This window comes from Ips typographus, linkage group LG6 (genome assembly GCF_016097725.1).
Source record: "Ips typographus isolate SLU linkage group LG6, UJ_Ityp_2.0, whole genome shotgun sequence".
In the NCBI taxonomy this organism is placed as follows: domain Eukaryota; kingdom Metazoa; phylum Arthropoda; class Insecta; order Coleoptera; family Curculionidae; genus Ips; species Ips typographus.
In genome coordinates, this window is record NC_138427.1 from 6,162,418 (window position 1) to 6,179,844 (window position 17,427).

Genomic DNA, 17,427 nt, shown 5'->3' on the forward strand with positions numbered 1-17,427 from the left:
GTGTGTTAACATAAGTAAGGCCCTCTATCCTGGCTCTTTAAACCACTATACAGAAAACTGTGTTGTGTGTGCAGAAACCTACCCATATTTCCAACAGACCATCGATCTGTATATATTTCTTGACGTGTAGGTGATTCACTCTATTATTGCCTCAACAACCCTCAACCCTCAATTTTGAAGGAAACAGCTGATTGCGATGTTAACGCTTGCGCTAGGGCAGTTGGAACTTGGCATGAATGTGTTTGTTCGGGGTGGTATAAATTTTAATAATAAATGTTTTATTTACGACGTTTGAAGAACTATTTTCTTTAGCCTTTTTCGACACCAAACCAGTTGTTCAGTCCGATGTGTGGATGTCGAAAATAAGAGGTAAATCGTGATGTTTTTTTTATAGGAAGTTTAGGGAATGATTTTTGTTATTTGGGTTACCTATTATGTCATTGTTTAAATAATAATTTAGGGAATTTGAATACCATTTTTTCAAATAATAATGTATTCTTTACCTCTACACTAATTGGAAATTTAACCTTCATTATTAAACACCAAAATCAAATAAAAATACGGTAATTTTTTTCTGCATTTTAGGGGTTTCATCTTCATTTAATTCAAAATTTATGAGGGTTTCTTATCTGTAAAAGTTACATCTTGAGAACACTTTATCCCGTTGAATTTGCGGCCGACTGGTATGAAAAGTAACCGTCATTTTTACTCTACCAAACTGTTTAGCTGTCAAGATAATATAACGGAAGTTAGTTTCCTCGAATGCAGGCTTTATGTTTCTACTTTACTTTATCTCTTAAATAACTGGAATTGCGTCAGTCAGAATGTTCACTGGAAGTTTGGGTTCATTTTATGTGCTTGTAGCATGTGAGCATGCAATAAAAGACGTTGTGATGATATTTCAAAAAAAAATAAAAATTATTTTTGGTTTATTAAATTTTGTATTTCACTCAAGTTAAAAAATCTGTACTACATGTTGTACAAGATGTGAATGTATTCTAAAAAGGAAAACAAAAAGCTGATGTGCTCGTAATAGTTTACATTATTTTCAGCAGAGAGTTAGTTCTTTAAGTTTTTTTGTAAACGTTGAGACCTTCTTTTCCTTTTTTTAAGTGTGGTTTAACATCAGCAAATTAACAGCTTTCCACAAATTTTACTAAAAAAAAATAAAACTCTATTATACCTACTTAATTACGTTATCCAATTATTATGTTGTAAATTGTCATGTTATTGCCAAAAACTATCTTTCCACTTTGTCAACGTTAAACAAAGTAAAAACGTTGACAAAGTGGAAAACTTGTACTTTCCCCTACATCCTCCAAATCAGACATAACGTAGATAAACACTAAAGCATACGAATATAGGACACAAAAGGATCCAAATAAAATGTTTCTCACTCATACACCCATAAAAAATAAACGGTTTCAGCATAAATAGCTCAATTTATAAGAATGTCTGCGTCTCCTCCATGTATGGAAATGTTCTGGATTTTTGCGACGACCCAGAGGAAATTAAACAGGAATTGGAGAAAATAATTGCCCATATACGGATATTATGTAACTAGCTGCTCGGAGGAAAATCCAGGAAAGCACAGGGTCCCTATTTCCTGACTGACGCCGATAACCATCCGGGTTTTAATGAAAATACTGTTTATGCCCTTCGGTCATCGGTTTTATTTTGTGAGCCAGCCAAAATTAAAAGACGTCCAGACTTTAATAAGTTAGACCATATCACATTACCAATACATATTTAATATCTTTCCAGATACGTGCAGGACGAGCTTATTGCGATTTTTTCGTAAAGCAGTTTTAAAGTGGATACGTAAAATATGTATGCCTGTGCCCCTTTTGAATTCACGATGATAGAAGTGCGTGTATAGCGCTACGAAAAACCGAAATTTATGAAAATCGATGTGACAAAAGACCAGTTTGCATATCTTATACATACACCCTTATATGGCATAAGGGACAGATAGGGACCTTATTTATTTATAGGGGCAGCACCATATTTTGAAACATTTTGAAAGAATGGTCTTTTATATCATCAGTTGAAATCTTTATCGTTTCGGTGGCGAAAAAAACTTCACCAATAAAACAGAATTGTTTATCGTTAAACGCATCTGTTATCGATGCTACATTTTAGTTATTACTCTTCCCATTATCCACGACAAAGCTCTTTTACATTATATTGGCATCTCGTCACTTCTACTTGACGATATTAAAATCCACTATAAATATGTCCCCCAGCGTCCTAATGGATATTCTACATGCGTGCTTTACAAAACACTTCAGGACCAATTTTTCATGTATAGGTTGCGAAATGACAAATTTGAAAGGCGTGTGATGTCATTTTAACCAAAAGTGATGCTGCGATTTAACTTGTAAATACAAGCTAATTTATTCGATAGTCTGCAGGAGATTTTTGTCAAACTAACTTGAACTCAAAATTGTTTTGTAAAGTATGTTAAATCGTATAAAACCGTAGAATACTAAGAAAATCGTGGACAGGGAAAGTGACAAATATGGAGGTTCTGGGGAGGATGCGGAAAGAGAAAGAATTGAAACTTAGTATTAAGAAACGAAAACAGCAATACTTGGGACATGTCATGAGGGGGAAATATAATTCTCAAAAGATCCATCCAGGAAGAAGAAGGAATTCATGCCTGAAGAACTGGAGAGAATCGTACAATTGCAACAACTGCCAACTGTTTAGATCTGCAGTATCACGCTTTGATGATAGCCAAACGTTGGAACTATGACGGCACCTAAAGAAGAAGAAATATAAAAAAAAGAACCTTAAAAACCTCAGAATTCTTTGAAATCTTCCATAATTGTTGAAAAGTATTGTGTATCTAGTAAAGAATTTTTCAATATTTTTCTCTCAAAAAACATTCTGATTTTGAGTTGAAATAACTTCTACTTCTTTTTAATCTAATTTTGTATTGAGATACACATTATTTGAAGCTAAATTAATGTTAGTAAGGAGGTAAATTTTATTAACCATTTTACACAATTTCACTGTTCTCTTTGAGAAAATAGAGCAGCAAAGTCACCTTTCTTTACTTAGTTAAATTACAATAAATTTTATAAAAGTTTTAAGAAGATTTTTCTTCAAAAATATATTTTTTAAGTAATAAAAGAATAATCGTAAACTAAAAAATAGGCATTTGAAAGGCGAACAAAATTTACATTTCGTCGTTGATATATCCTTATAGCCCTTTGACACGCATGTTGAAATATGTGCCGCTTTCGATTTATTTGACGAGATAATTTGGGTTACGTTTCTTTCTCGCCCTTTCAGGCCAAATTTATCGAGTCTAAATTATGCTGAAATCGCGTGACCATGTCTAATAACTGGTTGGCTTAATTAATTTGGAATAGAAAAATGTCCCAAAATTTATTATGTTTACGTAAAAAATAATCATAGTTTAGGGTTAGCGAAATTGTAATTTGCTTGTCAAACTACATTTCGACATGAAGACTAAAAGGGTTTTTTCATTTCAGAGTTTCCTGAATCAACGTACATCTACCTCACGTCAGAAGCCATTTTGTAACGTAGAAATTTCAAACATGCCTAGCAAGTGCAATATTTTTAATATTGTCATATTGGACAATGGTTGTGATATTTCATGTTTCCATCCATTTTTAACTAGAAAAAACGCGTGAAAATTTGAAACTATTTTAACTTAAGAAATGGCGCAAGGATCTTCATCTAAGAAGAGACATAGCAGTGGATATGATCCTCTGGCTCGACTTGGAGATATCACCAGGTAAAAATATTGCAGTTTTATTAAAAAGTTGTATTTATATTGTGCAGTTCCTTTCAATACTTCCTATTAAATGTTCAACTGCTAGTTTTGTTTAATGTAATTTAAGCCGGAACTTAAATATTTTATGAGCTCGAGAATCATAATTAATTGAGTAATCTTTGGATTAGTTATTTACTTTACTATGAAAATTTGACCGGTAATCTACCAGTAAATTACAAATATTGTGTTTCTTTATGGCAGTCCAAATTTTGACACCGGTTTTCTCCCTGACTGTACCAAATTTTCTAGTGTTTTTTTTATGTTGTTGGATAGGAAATTTAATGAGGATTCCAAAAATGTACTTAAAACAGTCATTTTCTCATTCCAAGTGGGTTTTACAGTCGATTTTTTTCCTGACTGTCCTTTCAAACTGTATTTTTGGCAGTTTAAACTTTGACACCGCTTTTCTCCCTTACATATATTTTTTTAGGTTATTGGAAGAACATTTAATGAGGATTTCAAAAATGTGTTTAAATTTGTTATTTTTGCATTCCAAGCGGGTTTGACAAGCAATTTTTTCCTGACTGTCAAACTCTGCTCAAAAGTTGCAAAAATTCGAGTTTAGAAAAGCTTTCTTGCAGTATTCAATACAAAACGGGTTTCTCAGATTTATGACAGTTATTTTGACAGTAGTCACGTGACTGCTTAGCTAAATTATCTTCCAAAAACCACGTGATATCTATTGCTAATGTCAAAATTGTTCATAAAAAAAGTCATAAGATTGGAACTTATTTGGTACAAGAATCATTTTGTCAGAAAAGTTTTATTTTATTTATTTTTTTATTATTGATGAGCTAAAATCTCTAAAACAATAAATAACCATTCAAAACAGCCTTTTATTCAGTCTTCATTATTCAGGATTTTATTTTCACAATATTTACCAGAAATGACTTTAATGAAATTAGTGACCGTCATGACAGGAAAATGATATTTCTAAAGCAAATTTCAATTAGATCCATTAAATTTACTGGTCAAAATCTAATTTACTGTTAAAACTGGAAAATTTTCTTGTCACTGTTACTTTACCGGTAAATAATCGGTCACGGAAAATTTACGCCCATCACTAGTTAGCAGCACTATTTCACTTTTAACTTTCTGTATTCCCATCTTTTTACAAACAATTTCCAAAAGAAAATCGTTATTTAAGGTTATCCCAATCAACGCCATCATCTCCAAGACTTCTTCCGCGTCGGGCTAAACATTCTTCAGGATCTAGTGCTAGTGCTAGTGCTAGTGAAGTGACCAATTCTAAAACTCGGGACGGTCTTTTAGACTCGTTAGAATCTGGACCTAGTAATACACCTCTTGGAGAAGTGAATTGGAAGGAACGTTGTCTGGAGTTACAACTAGAGCTGCAACGAAATCGTGTTCAAGCCACCAGGACCCGCGATATGCTACGTGATAAGGTAAGGTTAACGTAGTTTGTGTTTAGGCAAAAAAAGCAGCAAGTTGCTTAGTTGTATGGTTTTTTGTCCCTCCTGTAAAATTTTACTGGATGGAAGAGTTCAACAGAACATACATTTACACACGCAATTTTGAAAATATTTTAGATGCACGACAAAAAACATTTTTCTGATTTTACTTATTTGTACTTTTTCCATAATTGATCGATGCAATTCCCAAAGGTCTACCCTGTATAAGTTGATTTCTTTCTGTTTCTGGTGGTCATTAAATATTAATAAGTTGAATTAACATTGATAAGTACCTGCATACCGACTATATTTAATCATTTTGTATTTGGCTCCCATAATTATTAGTTTATTTTGTATAAAACATGAAATGAGTTTCCCTGTGACAATTTTACAATAAAACTACATTTTCAACAGTTTTGATATTATTCTATTAACCAGTTAATTGAGAGGAACAAATTTTAATGGTACTCCAACAGACGACTGTAACACAAAACTTTTCAGTTCAAACTTAATTGGAACTGGAGTTTTTTCCGTAGCTTCTAGTTTGTAGTTTGAAATTATTGATGCTAGCCCAGTTTTAACTCCTAACAAACCAAATCTGGCACCTGTAACAAGCTCATGATTACCTGTAATCTGCTAAACATATTCCAACTTACCAATACAATTTCTAGGTCCATCGCCAAAAGGAACGTAATACAATCCGTTTTGGTTGATATTGGATTTTTCTCTAAATCTCTCCGGGTCGTATTTATTGGGCTCAGGGAAAAAGTTTGGATTGTGATGCAAGCTGAACATTGGGATATAAACAGGGGTGCCCTTTTCTATAATTAAATCTGAACCTTCCACTTTGTAATCAGACAAACATTGTCTGTCAATGAAGGGCAGAACTGGGTATTTACGAAGGGTTTCTAAAAAAATAGCCCATTTCAAATAAAACACGTAACCGGGAAGACATTTTGCTGAAAATAGCCAGTTAAGCTGGTGGTTAAAAAGCCACGCAGATAAGTGGAAGAACTTTTTCTTGTCACAGCAATGTGTTATCTTGATCGTTTTAGCTTTTGAAATAAATGGATTGGTTGTCAGGGAGATAATTCGCTAAAATGTCGTTTAAAACTAGAAAAAAGTAAATTCATACCTGCTACACACATATCCAAATATTTCATTTCAGACACTCCGTCATAAGTAATCCCATTGTACTGTTTAATATTTTTTAAAACTTCATCTCTCAGTTTATTCTGGATTTCAGGTTGAATGCACAGTTCGTATAGAGTAAAACTTAAAATGCCACTAACAGTTTCAAATCCGGCAGCAAAGAATTGCAGTGCTTGACCTGCCACCATGTTATCATCTAGATAATGATTTCATTACGCAAACAAAAATCAACATATTTGTGTGATAAATTTTACCAAATTTAGCCGATATTTTTGAATTTCTTCTCGCTTCAACAAAAATGTCAACCATATCGTTTCCTTTGTGGTTTGAGGTCATCCTGGTGTGAAAGACATCAAGAAATATATCGCCTAACCTCTTAATTATAAAAGGTTCAAGAAAAGTTATATTGAACGTGTTTGCAAATTTTGGAGCTAGCATGGATGCAAACTGTCTGAGAGCTGTGGATGTTCTAAAAAAATAAGGTTATTTCTGAATTTATAAAGGATCAGGACATTTACCGAAACTCAAATATTCTCCTTCCCAGATTCCTAAAATTTGTATGTAGTTTTGAGGAAAGTTTTCAGTTAAGAGTGGCATTTACCTGAACTCAGCACTATCACTCTTAAACGACTGCGCATCAACAGCAAAAGCACATTTGGCAATAACGTTAGTAGAATATTTGGCACAAATCTCTTTGCATTCCACATCTGGCACATTTTCAATTCCAGCAATGTATTTAGTCATAGTTTGACTTTCTTCAAGAATCAACGGAAACATTTGCTTTAATTTTCCTGACGTAAAAACAGGAGACAACTTGGTCCTAGCTTCCTTCCATTTAGAATCTTTGGAGAAGAACATTAAATTTTGCATTACGGGGTCATGATCGTAACTGGCCACTGATCTGTTTTGGAAATATCCAGAATCTTTCTGCAGTATTGCTTTTACTAATTTGGGACTTTGCACCACCAAAACTGGTTGATCGAAAACAAAAATTCCAAAACAGTCTTCTTTGGTTTTCTTGCATAAATCCCCTAACCATTCTGCCAGGGTTTGTTTTACTTTAAGGGCTGACAGAAAGCTGCCCATAAGTGGAATGGGTTGTAGATAGAATAGATTCTTATTTTTCCAGTATTTGAATTTCCTGGTAAAGTAAATGTATGGGAGAAGGAATAAAGAAAGACAAACAACTATTGTCCATAGTGATCCGTAAGAACTCATCTACAATTAAAACCGTGTTGAAAACTAGTTAAAACATTTTAATCTACTTACGTCAGAGTTATGAGCTGAAAATGTGTCTTCGTTTCTTTTCTTCATACTTTATAAGTTTAAATCACGACCAACCATAAAATTTTTATGATTTCCTAATTGTACGCTTCTTCTGACCTAGGAAAACAACAAATACTATTTAAATTTAATTTGTTTGCAATTAGAAAAAATTATTTACAATTATGCACTGGTTATTTCCGTTCAGGATATCTATCTCAAAATTGGTCTTCCAGGACCGGACTACTTAAATGAATTTGCAGTTGGTACTTTGTCTTCTGTAAATGATTATTTATTATTTACTACGTTACTGTGTGAGCATAACTGTTACGGGTCATATACTCACAGCGTCATAATATAATGTTTTTTTGTAATGAAGATATGCATGATTTTTTTTACTTTTAACATGTTTGTGTCTGTAAATAAATATTTATTATTTATAATTATTGCATTTGACATACTACTTCGTTTCTAGTACGATTTCCCACGGATGTTTTGCATGTAACTAAGTCATAAAATTAAGTTTTCGATTTATGAAAGTATAAAATAATGTTAAAGTGAAGTAATTTAGTTTCAGTTTTCTCTTGAATAGAAAAAGAAAATAGTCTACTTTGGTTATTAATTGGTTAATTTTCAGCTCAGTATACTAAGTACCACCATCAAGGTGTCTATTGGATTTTTTTTAATTCTTAGCTTTTTACCTTATTGAGAACTGCACATCAAAAAGACACTACAAGTCGTGTTGTAATCTGTCCTAAGTGTTCTAGAAAGTCCAATTTTTAGCTTTTTTTGATACATTTTATAGTGTGAACATTGAAAAAGAATAAACCTCTAAAATCAAGTATTACAACGCAATTTTGGTTGCTTTAACGTCATCCTGAATTTCCGAATAAGGTTTTGGTGGAATATCCAATTTGACCAAATTCCATGAATAATTCAGTCAACGATCCTTAACGCAAAAAATTACTAAGGAAACGGATTTAGGCCCGTGGAAAGCATGCGACGGTAATTTTCTGCTTCAATTGATAGTGTGGGTCCAGCTAAATGAGATTCTAATGGCTTTAAGCTGATAGAGTGTCGAGGAAAAGAAAAGATTGAGAAAACGACAGTTTTGCAACTTTTCAACTAGAGATTCCAATTTAAATTTCTCTACATTTGGAATAGGATAAGATGGTTCTTATTTAAAGTTCAGTTTCAGAACTACCTTTATATAATCATTTGGATTTGTATAAAATACCAGGTGCAGAAAGCCAGAGTTAAGTTTAACGAGTGAGAACGAGATACATTCAATTTGTAACTTTGTATTATATTACACAAGTATTACACAGTTCCATTTAAAATCAATAATATTCCTCAGGGCCTGAACCTGAATTATGTATTGGTGAGGCAGCTTGAATAGATTTGGAAGCCTTTTTGTTCTAATATACATCCCAAACAAATAGTTGTTATCTAATATACGTTTCAGTGAATCAATTAGATATTCCCATATTGTACAAAATGTGTGCAAACTCAAAAACTAGTTACAAAAGCTAATGGATATGGTATTAGTTATTGAAACACTAAACAGGTATTATTGAAAACGTTTTTTTGAGTATAATCTTTTTTGCTCTTCTTGCCAATTTTGGCTTATTTTGTCTCTGCCATTTTTTCAAATATTATGTAAGCAGTATTTATAATACTATCATCAATCTTTCCTCTCTTGAAAAAGTGATAATTTTGGTCTATATAGGATGTTCTACTTAGATGTGAAGATACTTATCTACTTCTCTCTGTAACGGTCATATTAGCGAAAACTTAACTCGCTATAGTCAATTTTGTAGTGTTTTTAAATGACGACAAGCAGAAGAATAGTAGCGCACGATTCTGCCTTTATCACCAATCATTTCCGGATTACTTGAATCATCTTTGTATAGTTTATAATTTTTAAAGTTCCTTGTCATATATCATAGTTATTTTAAGAGCTGGGTTAACTATTATTTGAAGATGATTATTGAAAAGTGTCACGGAAACGCAATCAAAAACAATTATAACTGATAGACATCCAAACAACACAATGGATGTCAAACGAAAACAAATAACCCATAACATAACTAATTCCAAGAGCTCGAAATAAATGGATTTCATATTTTATACAGTTCACTAAGCTTCATCATCATCATTCAGCTTCTCGTGTCCACTGAACATAAGCCTCCTTTCTATGTCGCCAAGAATTTCTATTCTTCTCTGAGTTTCTTTCTTCTTCTGCTCAAGTTGCATCCAATTGTGTTCCATTCTTCGTATATTCTGCCCTGACTTCTTCTATCTTCACGGGGTCTTCATTCTAATAGTCTATCATCGTTGTCTTGCTACATGGTCTGCACATCTCCATTTTAGCTTTGCGATTTTCTCTATGATGTCCTGTATCCCCGTTACGTGTTCCATGAGCTTAATTTCTAACACCGATCTTTCCATTTTCTTCTGTGATATCTGAAGCTTATTTATGTTGTTTTTAGTGAGCATCCGTATGTTACAACTGGAAGCACACATTCATTGTATATCTTTCTCTTAAAGTTTAATACGTTCTTCAATATGCCAAATGCAGTCCAGCCTAATCCGATTCTTCTTTGTATCTCTGGTGTCTGGTTGTCTCTAGTGATTTTCAATTTGTGACAAGGGTATTGATGTTATGATAAAGTTTAGAGATCGTGATCACTAAACTTCAGTTAATGTTAAACCAATATTTTAAATTTAGGATTTACCAAATTGCATGTTGTTTCATAGCAAAATTACACACAGACAGTAAATATAATGGTTTGTATAGGGTAGAGTACAAAACTTAGATATAGCAAAGTTAATATTAAAACTTTTCCGACTGAGTTTAGCAATTGATGGCCAATCAAAAAAACTATAACGTCTTATGTCTTGAGAGTTTCTATCCAAAACAACGATTTTGAATATCAAAAATTAAAAAACATAGAAAATAATTATGATTCGCCAAAACCATCGTCTCCACTTGGTAAATGTGAAGTGTGGGAATGTGAGGAGAATGTCCAAATATGCACTAGCCACCATATTTTAGGACTGCCATGGATAGAAGAAGAGAGGAGAAAAAGGAGAGACGTTTGCTGCAAATCAACAGTTGGAACCTTCTCTCACTGTCAAAAGGCATTTAAAGGTGTGGGGATTAGCAAAGTAGCATCAAATTTAGTGGTGAAGACGCTAAAACAGTTAGGAGAAAGAAAGAATAATACCCGGCATGAAGGCCAACAAAGCAATAAAAATGCGGACGACACAGATCGTGAAGGTAGATGACCGGAACCTTTCCATGGTGTAGCTAACTTAATTTCCAAAACGGCCATAAAGAAGAAAAGGGCAGATAAATAGTCCCAAAAATGGAGAACAAACAATAAGAGACACGCAACATTTGGTTGAAGACAGTTTAACTGCTGATTCCATTAATCTAATCGGAGTAGAAGTTAACAAAAATGTGGGTTCTGCCGTGGGTTCTGCCAAGAAGAGGACTAATCTGTATTTCCTGTTCCATTTCAAGGATGTGTTGGGGAAAGCTTAGTGCTGTTTGGTTTAACAACACCAGAAGCAAACAATCTCCACTAAGGGACTACTGCCCAAAGTTATGGAGTCTGATCAATGAGGGAAAACTATAGAGAAAGTTCTGTAACTGGGATATAATTATTACAACAGATACTGTTTTGCAAGACTCTTTTTGTGCCCATTCTCAAACTCAAATCGACTTGGCACAAACCAAACTGAATTTTTCTAACTTTCATTTTGAATGCTGTAAATTTGGACGTTGGGGGAGCAACTGGCGAATTTAAAACCTAAAAAATTTATGATGTCCGCTCCATTGTGCGCCCATAAGTTAGTCCAATGTTACCAACACCACTGAATTAAATAATTTACGGGTTCGAGCCTAACGGCCTAACAGTGGCAGCAGGCCCATTATTCCCAAACGGTCCCGACTTGACTAATTTCCTCCACGTGCATCAAACGGTCGAAGCGCTCGCAAATCTACTGCGAATATTCACAGAACAACGATTTACGCCACACGGCAAGTTTATGTTCCAATGCGGCAAAACTTTTCTAATATCGTTCGATAATTTGTTAGTGCCCGAGGGTATTAACGGTAAATTAGTGTCGGCGATCCGTGTCCGGTATTCCTAGATCCGCTTAACTGGTTTTAAGGTTTCCAGCTTTTGGAATTATAACTAATGGGACCCTCATTATGTATTCCTATCTTTTATGTATCTTCATTTTGGTCTACCGCTATATTTTACCGAAGTTTTTAAGTCCGTTTTCCAGTTGAGTTAAGGGTCACTTTAATTTTAGTTTTGAGTGCTATTTTTTTACAGATTCACTATGTATTGTGGTTTGAAAGTAAACTTATGGATCAACATCTGCCTTGACAAAAGTCCTTTTTAAGTACAATCATTTTACAAAAAGTGGAATCAAATGTGGTCCATCGAAAACCACCACAAAATATTGCCTAAAACTTTTCTCTGGAAAATTAGCAACAACTTTATGGAAACATTTCTTTAGAAGAGCAATTTTCAGAGGTTTTTAATAAAACTAGTCACGTGACCTTTGTAGATAATTTTTTCTAGTTGAGAACATTCACGTGATCTTCAGAAATTTCTTTCAATCCTAAAAAAGACCACGTGAACTTCAGAACAATATTTGGGTTTTAAATAGTGACTGCAAGGTAGCCAATTTAACCTTAAAAAGAGTCACGTGACCTTCAAGATTCCATTAGACGCTTGAAAATAGTCACGTGACCTTTGTAAGTCAATTTGTTAATTGAAAACCATCAATTGCCCTTTTGGAGTCCCTTTTTTAATACTAAAACTGGTAACGTGCCCATAACGATGCTTTTTTGACATTGAAAACAATAATTGGTCACGTGACTGCAAGGATGGTCATTGAAAACCGTCACGTGACCTTCGTAATTGAATGTGCAAACATTCACCTGACAATTTTTATGTCTCCTTTTAATCGTAAAAATGATAATGCAACCTTAACCTAAAGAATGCTATTTTGACATTGAAAACAGTTACGTGCATTACAGAAATTCCTTCTAGTAAAAATGGTCACGTGACAGCAATGATGGTAAAGAACCGTAGATGAGTCATGTGACCTTTCAGATTGGATGCTTAAAAATAGTCACGTGACCTTTGTAACTTGACTTTGGAAATTGAAAACAATCACGTGAGCGTTTTTAGGTCCTTTTTTAATCGTAAAAATGATAGCGTAACCCTAAGGATGCCATTTTCACATTACAAACAGTCGTAGACATAATCACGTGATTGCAAGGATAGTCATGTGACCTTCAGAGCAACATTTCGGCTTTAAATATTGTCACGTGATAGTAAGGTAGCTTTTTCAATCTTAAGAAGAGTCAAGTGACCTGGAGAGAAAGATTCCATTCGACGCTTCAAAATAGTTACGTGACTTTCGTAACTGAATTTGATTATTGCAAACAATCACGTGACCTTTTTTAGGTGCCTTTTGTACGGTGAAAATGGTAACGTGGCCTTAAGGATTCTATTTTGACATTGAAAACAGTCACTTGACTTACAGAAATTACTTTTAGTCGTAAATATAATCACGTGATTGCAAGGTAGCTTTTTTAAACTTAAAAAGAGTCACGTGACCTTCACAATTATGATCACGTTACTACAAGCATGCTATTTGTACCTTAAGAAGAGATAACAACTGAATATAGATATAGATATGACGACGCGCAATAATACATCAAACATACATAGTAAGAAAGTATTCAAAAATGTAATAATATACAGGGTGTTCCATTTAAAATAAGCAAATTTGAGTACCTAGTAGGTAGACATCAAGGTACTTACAACTTTATTTTTTTAAATGTAAACCCACGCAAATAAGTATAAAAAAAATTAAAAATATAAAATATTTGTTGTGTGTTAATAAACAAAATCCCAAATAACGTGGATCACCGCAGTAATTCATTTTTCTAGAAAAAGCATTTCTTATATTTCCTTCCTAATAGTTTATAGATTTAACTAAGATGATAATCAACTGCTTCGAAGGAAAAAAGCAAGCTATAATCATTGATTTGAAAGTTTTGGTGGAGGATGAAACAAAAACAACATCATAAGTCTAATATTAATAATAATTTGTATCGATTCTTAGTAATTCTTCCAGTTTTCCATAACGCTGAATCATATTTTCGGCAAACCGTTTAAGTACCTAGTTGTATAGACAAAAGAGCCGATAAATCATAAACTTCAGAAGTTTGCCAACCACGTATCATTATTTACAAGATGGCAACACTCTCCCAAAAATACCTTTTACGAAGCGAAAAAAAAGAGCAACATGGAAGGTTTTAAGGTCAAGAAACAGTCAAAACTAGCCACAAAATAAAGAAGAAATAGCCACAAATCAAAAAGCTGCTGATAACATTTAACGGATAACACGATCTAAATGGAATGACCCAGATGATATAGAAAGAATGTCCGATAACAAAAGGACTAAAACATCTTTTAGAGTAGTGCCCTAGGGAGGACAAGACAGGAAACATTTATCTCCACTAACAAGAGTTTAGTTCCATTGATCTCTATTCGGTTCAAACTGAAAAAGCTTGATATTTGGTAAATATTATTGATTATTTCGTTAGTAGCTTTTATCAGTTTTAGAACAAGAACAATATAACCGGACAATTTAATCTAATTCTGAAAAATTCCAAAACTCAATACAACAACCATTTAGGGTGTAATTTTAGGGGGAATGTGGTTTATCGCATGCCGACGTACTATTAGATTTGCTTATCTCGAAATGGTTTAGGTTTAGGTAATGGTTTAAATTTTCTGTTTTATGTGCGCCATTGTAGTGTGGGTCCCTCTTTTAGCTTCCTGGAGTTCGGTGATTAATTTAAAGAAGTTCGTCTTACGCTATGTGCTAGGAAAGAGAGGAAATAGGGCAAACCAATTGGAATGAAACGAGTTAGGGTAGTCAGTTCTCCATGTTTACTTTTGATTACCTTTTGTATATTTTTAGCAATGATGACAATGTATTTGTGTTGTAAGAAGCACCAACACTAAGTTTGTGATACACTTTACCTACAAATATGACCACCAAATGAATTACCCAGCTTTTGCTGTATGTAACAGGAGCCTTTTACCAACAGTGTATGATAGTAAAAAGTACAAACAGGATATACATAGAGAAAAGCAATTTTGTTTGTTGGAAAGTGGAACAAGTAATTTGGAATAACCATTGAAACTTTAAAGACGGGATGCGGTTTGGAGTTATTAACTGCTTCATTACTCTGATTGTTCTCCCCTTTGTCAGAACAATTACAGAGTCTTGTAAAGCTTTCGCTCAAATTACTTCTCTTAGGGAAAATATTGCTGGCGCAGTTGGCACTAAAAGAACGGAACAAGCCAGTTGAAAGCCATGAAACATTAGAGAAGAAATAGCGCCTGCCAAAATATACTGCTCGAGATAAAACGGGGCGACTTTGGTGGAAATACTCTATAAATAACGGGGATAGAGTATAAACCATTCCATTCGACCGCAGTAATAAGGCTTAACCCTGTTTTAAGGAGACCTTCGATTTAAAATATTTGGCCTTTACGTAGCGACTCAGCATTTTTGTCACAAACGGATTCCCCTACCGTAAATCGAGTCGCAGGAGATATGTTTTCTGCCTTTTCATGCTCCATTTAACCCAGATCGAGATTGTAAATGATTCTTTTTCTTTCTCCGGAAATTCTGAAAATGATTTCACCGAAATTAAGATCTACTTTCAAAAATTGAATACTCCTTGAATGTTTCGTGACTGGAAGAAGTTTGTTATATTCGCTAGTCCTCTTATAACAAATAAATAATAGTTTTTTGTGTATTTGATTCTAAAATAGAGGTTTTTTTCAAAGTAAAGCCTAAGGTAAGGAAATTAATATTCTAGAAATGTTCTTATTAATATCATTCATAGTGTGACTCTGGAAAACAAATTAATTTGAAAAATATTATTCAAAATCTGGAAATGAGGTTTATTTCACTATTACTAGTTGTACCGGCAAAAATCAATAAACCAATCTAACAACTGATGAGTGATAGTAATATTGTTCAAGTAACTGCGCCTTTTAAAGTTATTGATCTAGTCTATTCTTAGTATCAAATTGGCAACGATTTTCATAAATTTCGTACTAAAACGCCTATATTTAGCAAACAAAATTACAAAATTGAATGTATTCAATATGTTTATTATAGGAAAAACATTTCGTAGAATAAAAATCTCTAAATAACTCTTCCAAAAGATTAAGAAGTTAGTTCCTGTCAATGGTCAATATAAAAAACATATTTCTTGGTACACTAATATTCTACACCATTTCTAACTGTAATTTTTAAAGAGTCAAAGGAAATTTAGAATAGTCAATTGAAATTCAGAAAGTATATCAAGTGTAATTCAGTTTAATTTTTAACCTAAATTGTGTTATTTTTTTCATAACATTCATTGTATTATAATAGTATATTATTAACCAAGGTTTAGACAGACGCTTTTATTGACAATGTGTCAAAATTAAATCCCGAGAAGCAAAGCGACTAAGGAGGGAGGGATCTAAGACATAAGGTAAATAAAAGCTGTCTTAACCTAATCTAGCGTTTTTTCCACCATTTACCATATTTTTGATTGTCCTTTTATTGAAAATTTAAAAATGTTGGATAACAACAAAACATGAAGATAGTCTGTCAAGTCAAGTATATTTCATATGCCTTAAGAGACATTGACATTATTATTTACCTAGGTCAGTAATATTTCTTTTTTTGTTGTGTTTGTGCCAGACTAGAGCTAGAGATTAGACTCTATTTTCGATCTAGATCACAATGATGATTAAGATAAAGAAAACTAATTTCTCAAGTTACTAAAAGGTCAATAATGGTATTTTTTCAATGTTAGTAGTGGAAAAGTGGAGTTTCAGCTTTGGTAATTTTATCCACAGAGAATTTTATGTAATTGCCTTTGTGTTCTGAATTTTATTTGATGGTGTCTGAATTGCAGTTCCTTATTCTGAATTACGCTTGACCTTTTCTGAATCTCACTTGTCCTTTTCTGAACTACACTTAAAAATGGTGTAGAGGGCTGAAATTATAAGAAGACTATAATCAGATTAAATGAACTTTAAAACAAGGTTGCTGGTCAGAAAGAAGTTTCGAAATACAACTAGATCTTTATAAAGAAACTTTTAAAACTTTTTCTGTTCATATCACTAATAAGTAATTTGACAGAAAGTTAATAAACTGTTCAATAAACATAAACCAAAGTTGATGTTCTCTGAAAGTTTATGGAAAGAACAAATCGAAGCTCTCTCACTACGAGTCCCCGCATGCTACTCAACGTCAGCATATTTTAAATATAACGGCAAAAATAATCCATAAACAAAGCATCGTATATGCTGTTTTATATTCAGGAACACTCTTGCCAGCTTTTTATACTTTTTAGCAAATCCATTTTCTCTCATGTCTGCAACTGAAGCGTAAAGAGGAAAAATATCAGCAAAAAGCAAGCTGTTATGACTGAAAGCTTCAAATTTTATTAAACGCTCCCGTCTTAAATATTATATAATATTTTCTTTTTACCCTCGATTAAGCTGCTTTCATCGTCCCGTTGGTATTAAAACGTTACGTTGCTTTCACTTTGATAACTCTCATGAAATTATAAACGACTAGTAGGTTTATAGAGGTCGTCTGCTATTAAATACCCAATTTTTCGGGTAGCATTTTAAAGGTGGCAATAGAATCTTTGAGGATATAAACGTCAAATAA

At 33.3% G+C, this 17,427-nt stretch overlaps 2 protein-coding genes across 10 annotated transcripts in view; one reads left to right on the forward strand and one right to left on the reverse strand.

Moving 5' to 3' along the window:
• Nucleotides 1-237: 237 nt before the first annotated feature.
• The window catches only part of LOC145730567 (uncharacterized protein CG43867), a 90,533-nt gene continuing 73,343 nt past the window's right edge, over nucleotides 238-17,427 (forward strand). For all 9 annotated transcript variants that reach the window (XR_014178645.1, XM_081981821.1, XM_081981828.1 and 6 more), the window contains exons 1-3: nucleotides 238-369; nucleotides 3,504-3,769; nucleotides 4,956-5,214. Coding sequence is in view for 8 of the 9 variants with exons in the window: in XM_081981821.1 (XP_081837947.1) it covers nucleotides 3,693-3,769; nucleotides 4,956-5,214 (336 nt within the window). In the remaining variant the exon portion in view is untranslated. The remainder of the gene's footprint in view (nucleotides 370-3,503; nucleotides 3,770-4,955; nucleotides 5,215-17,427) is intronic.
• Nucleotides 5,625-7,755, reverse strand: LOC145730568 (cytochrome P450 6k1-like). The gene is made up of 7 exons (XM_081981836.1): nucleotides 7,642-7,755; nucleotides 6,974-7,590; nucleotides 6,891-6,920; nucleotides 6,627-6,841; nucleotides 6,356-6,568; nucleotides 5,877-6,128; nucleotides 5,625-5,825 (listed from the first exon to the last, which is right to left on the reverse strand). Exons 1-7 carry the CDS (start codon nucleotides 7,684-7,686, stop codon nucleotides 5,659-5,661), a joined length of 1,539 nt encoding a protein of 512 aa, XP_081837962.1. The 5' UTR covers nucleotides 7,687-7,755; the 3' UTR covers nucleotides 5,625-5,658.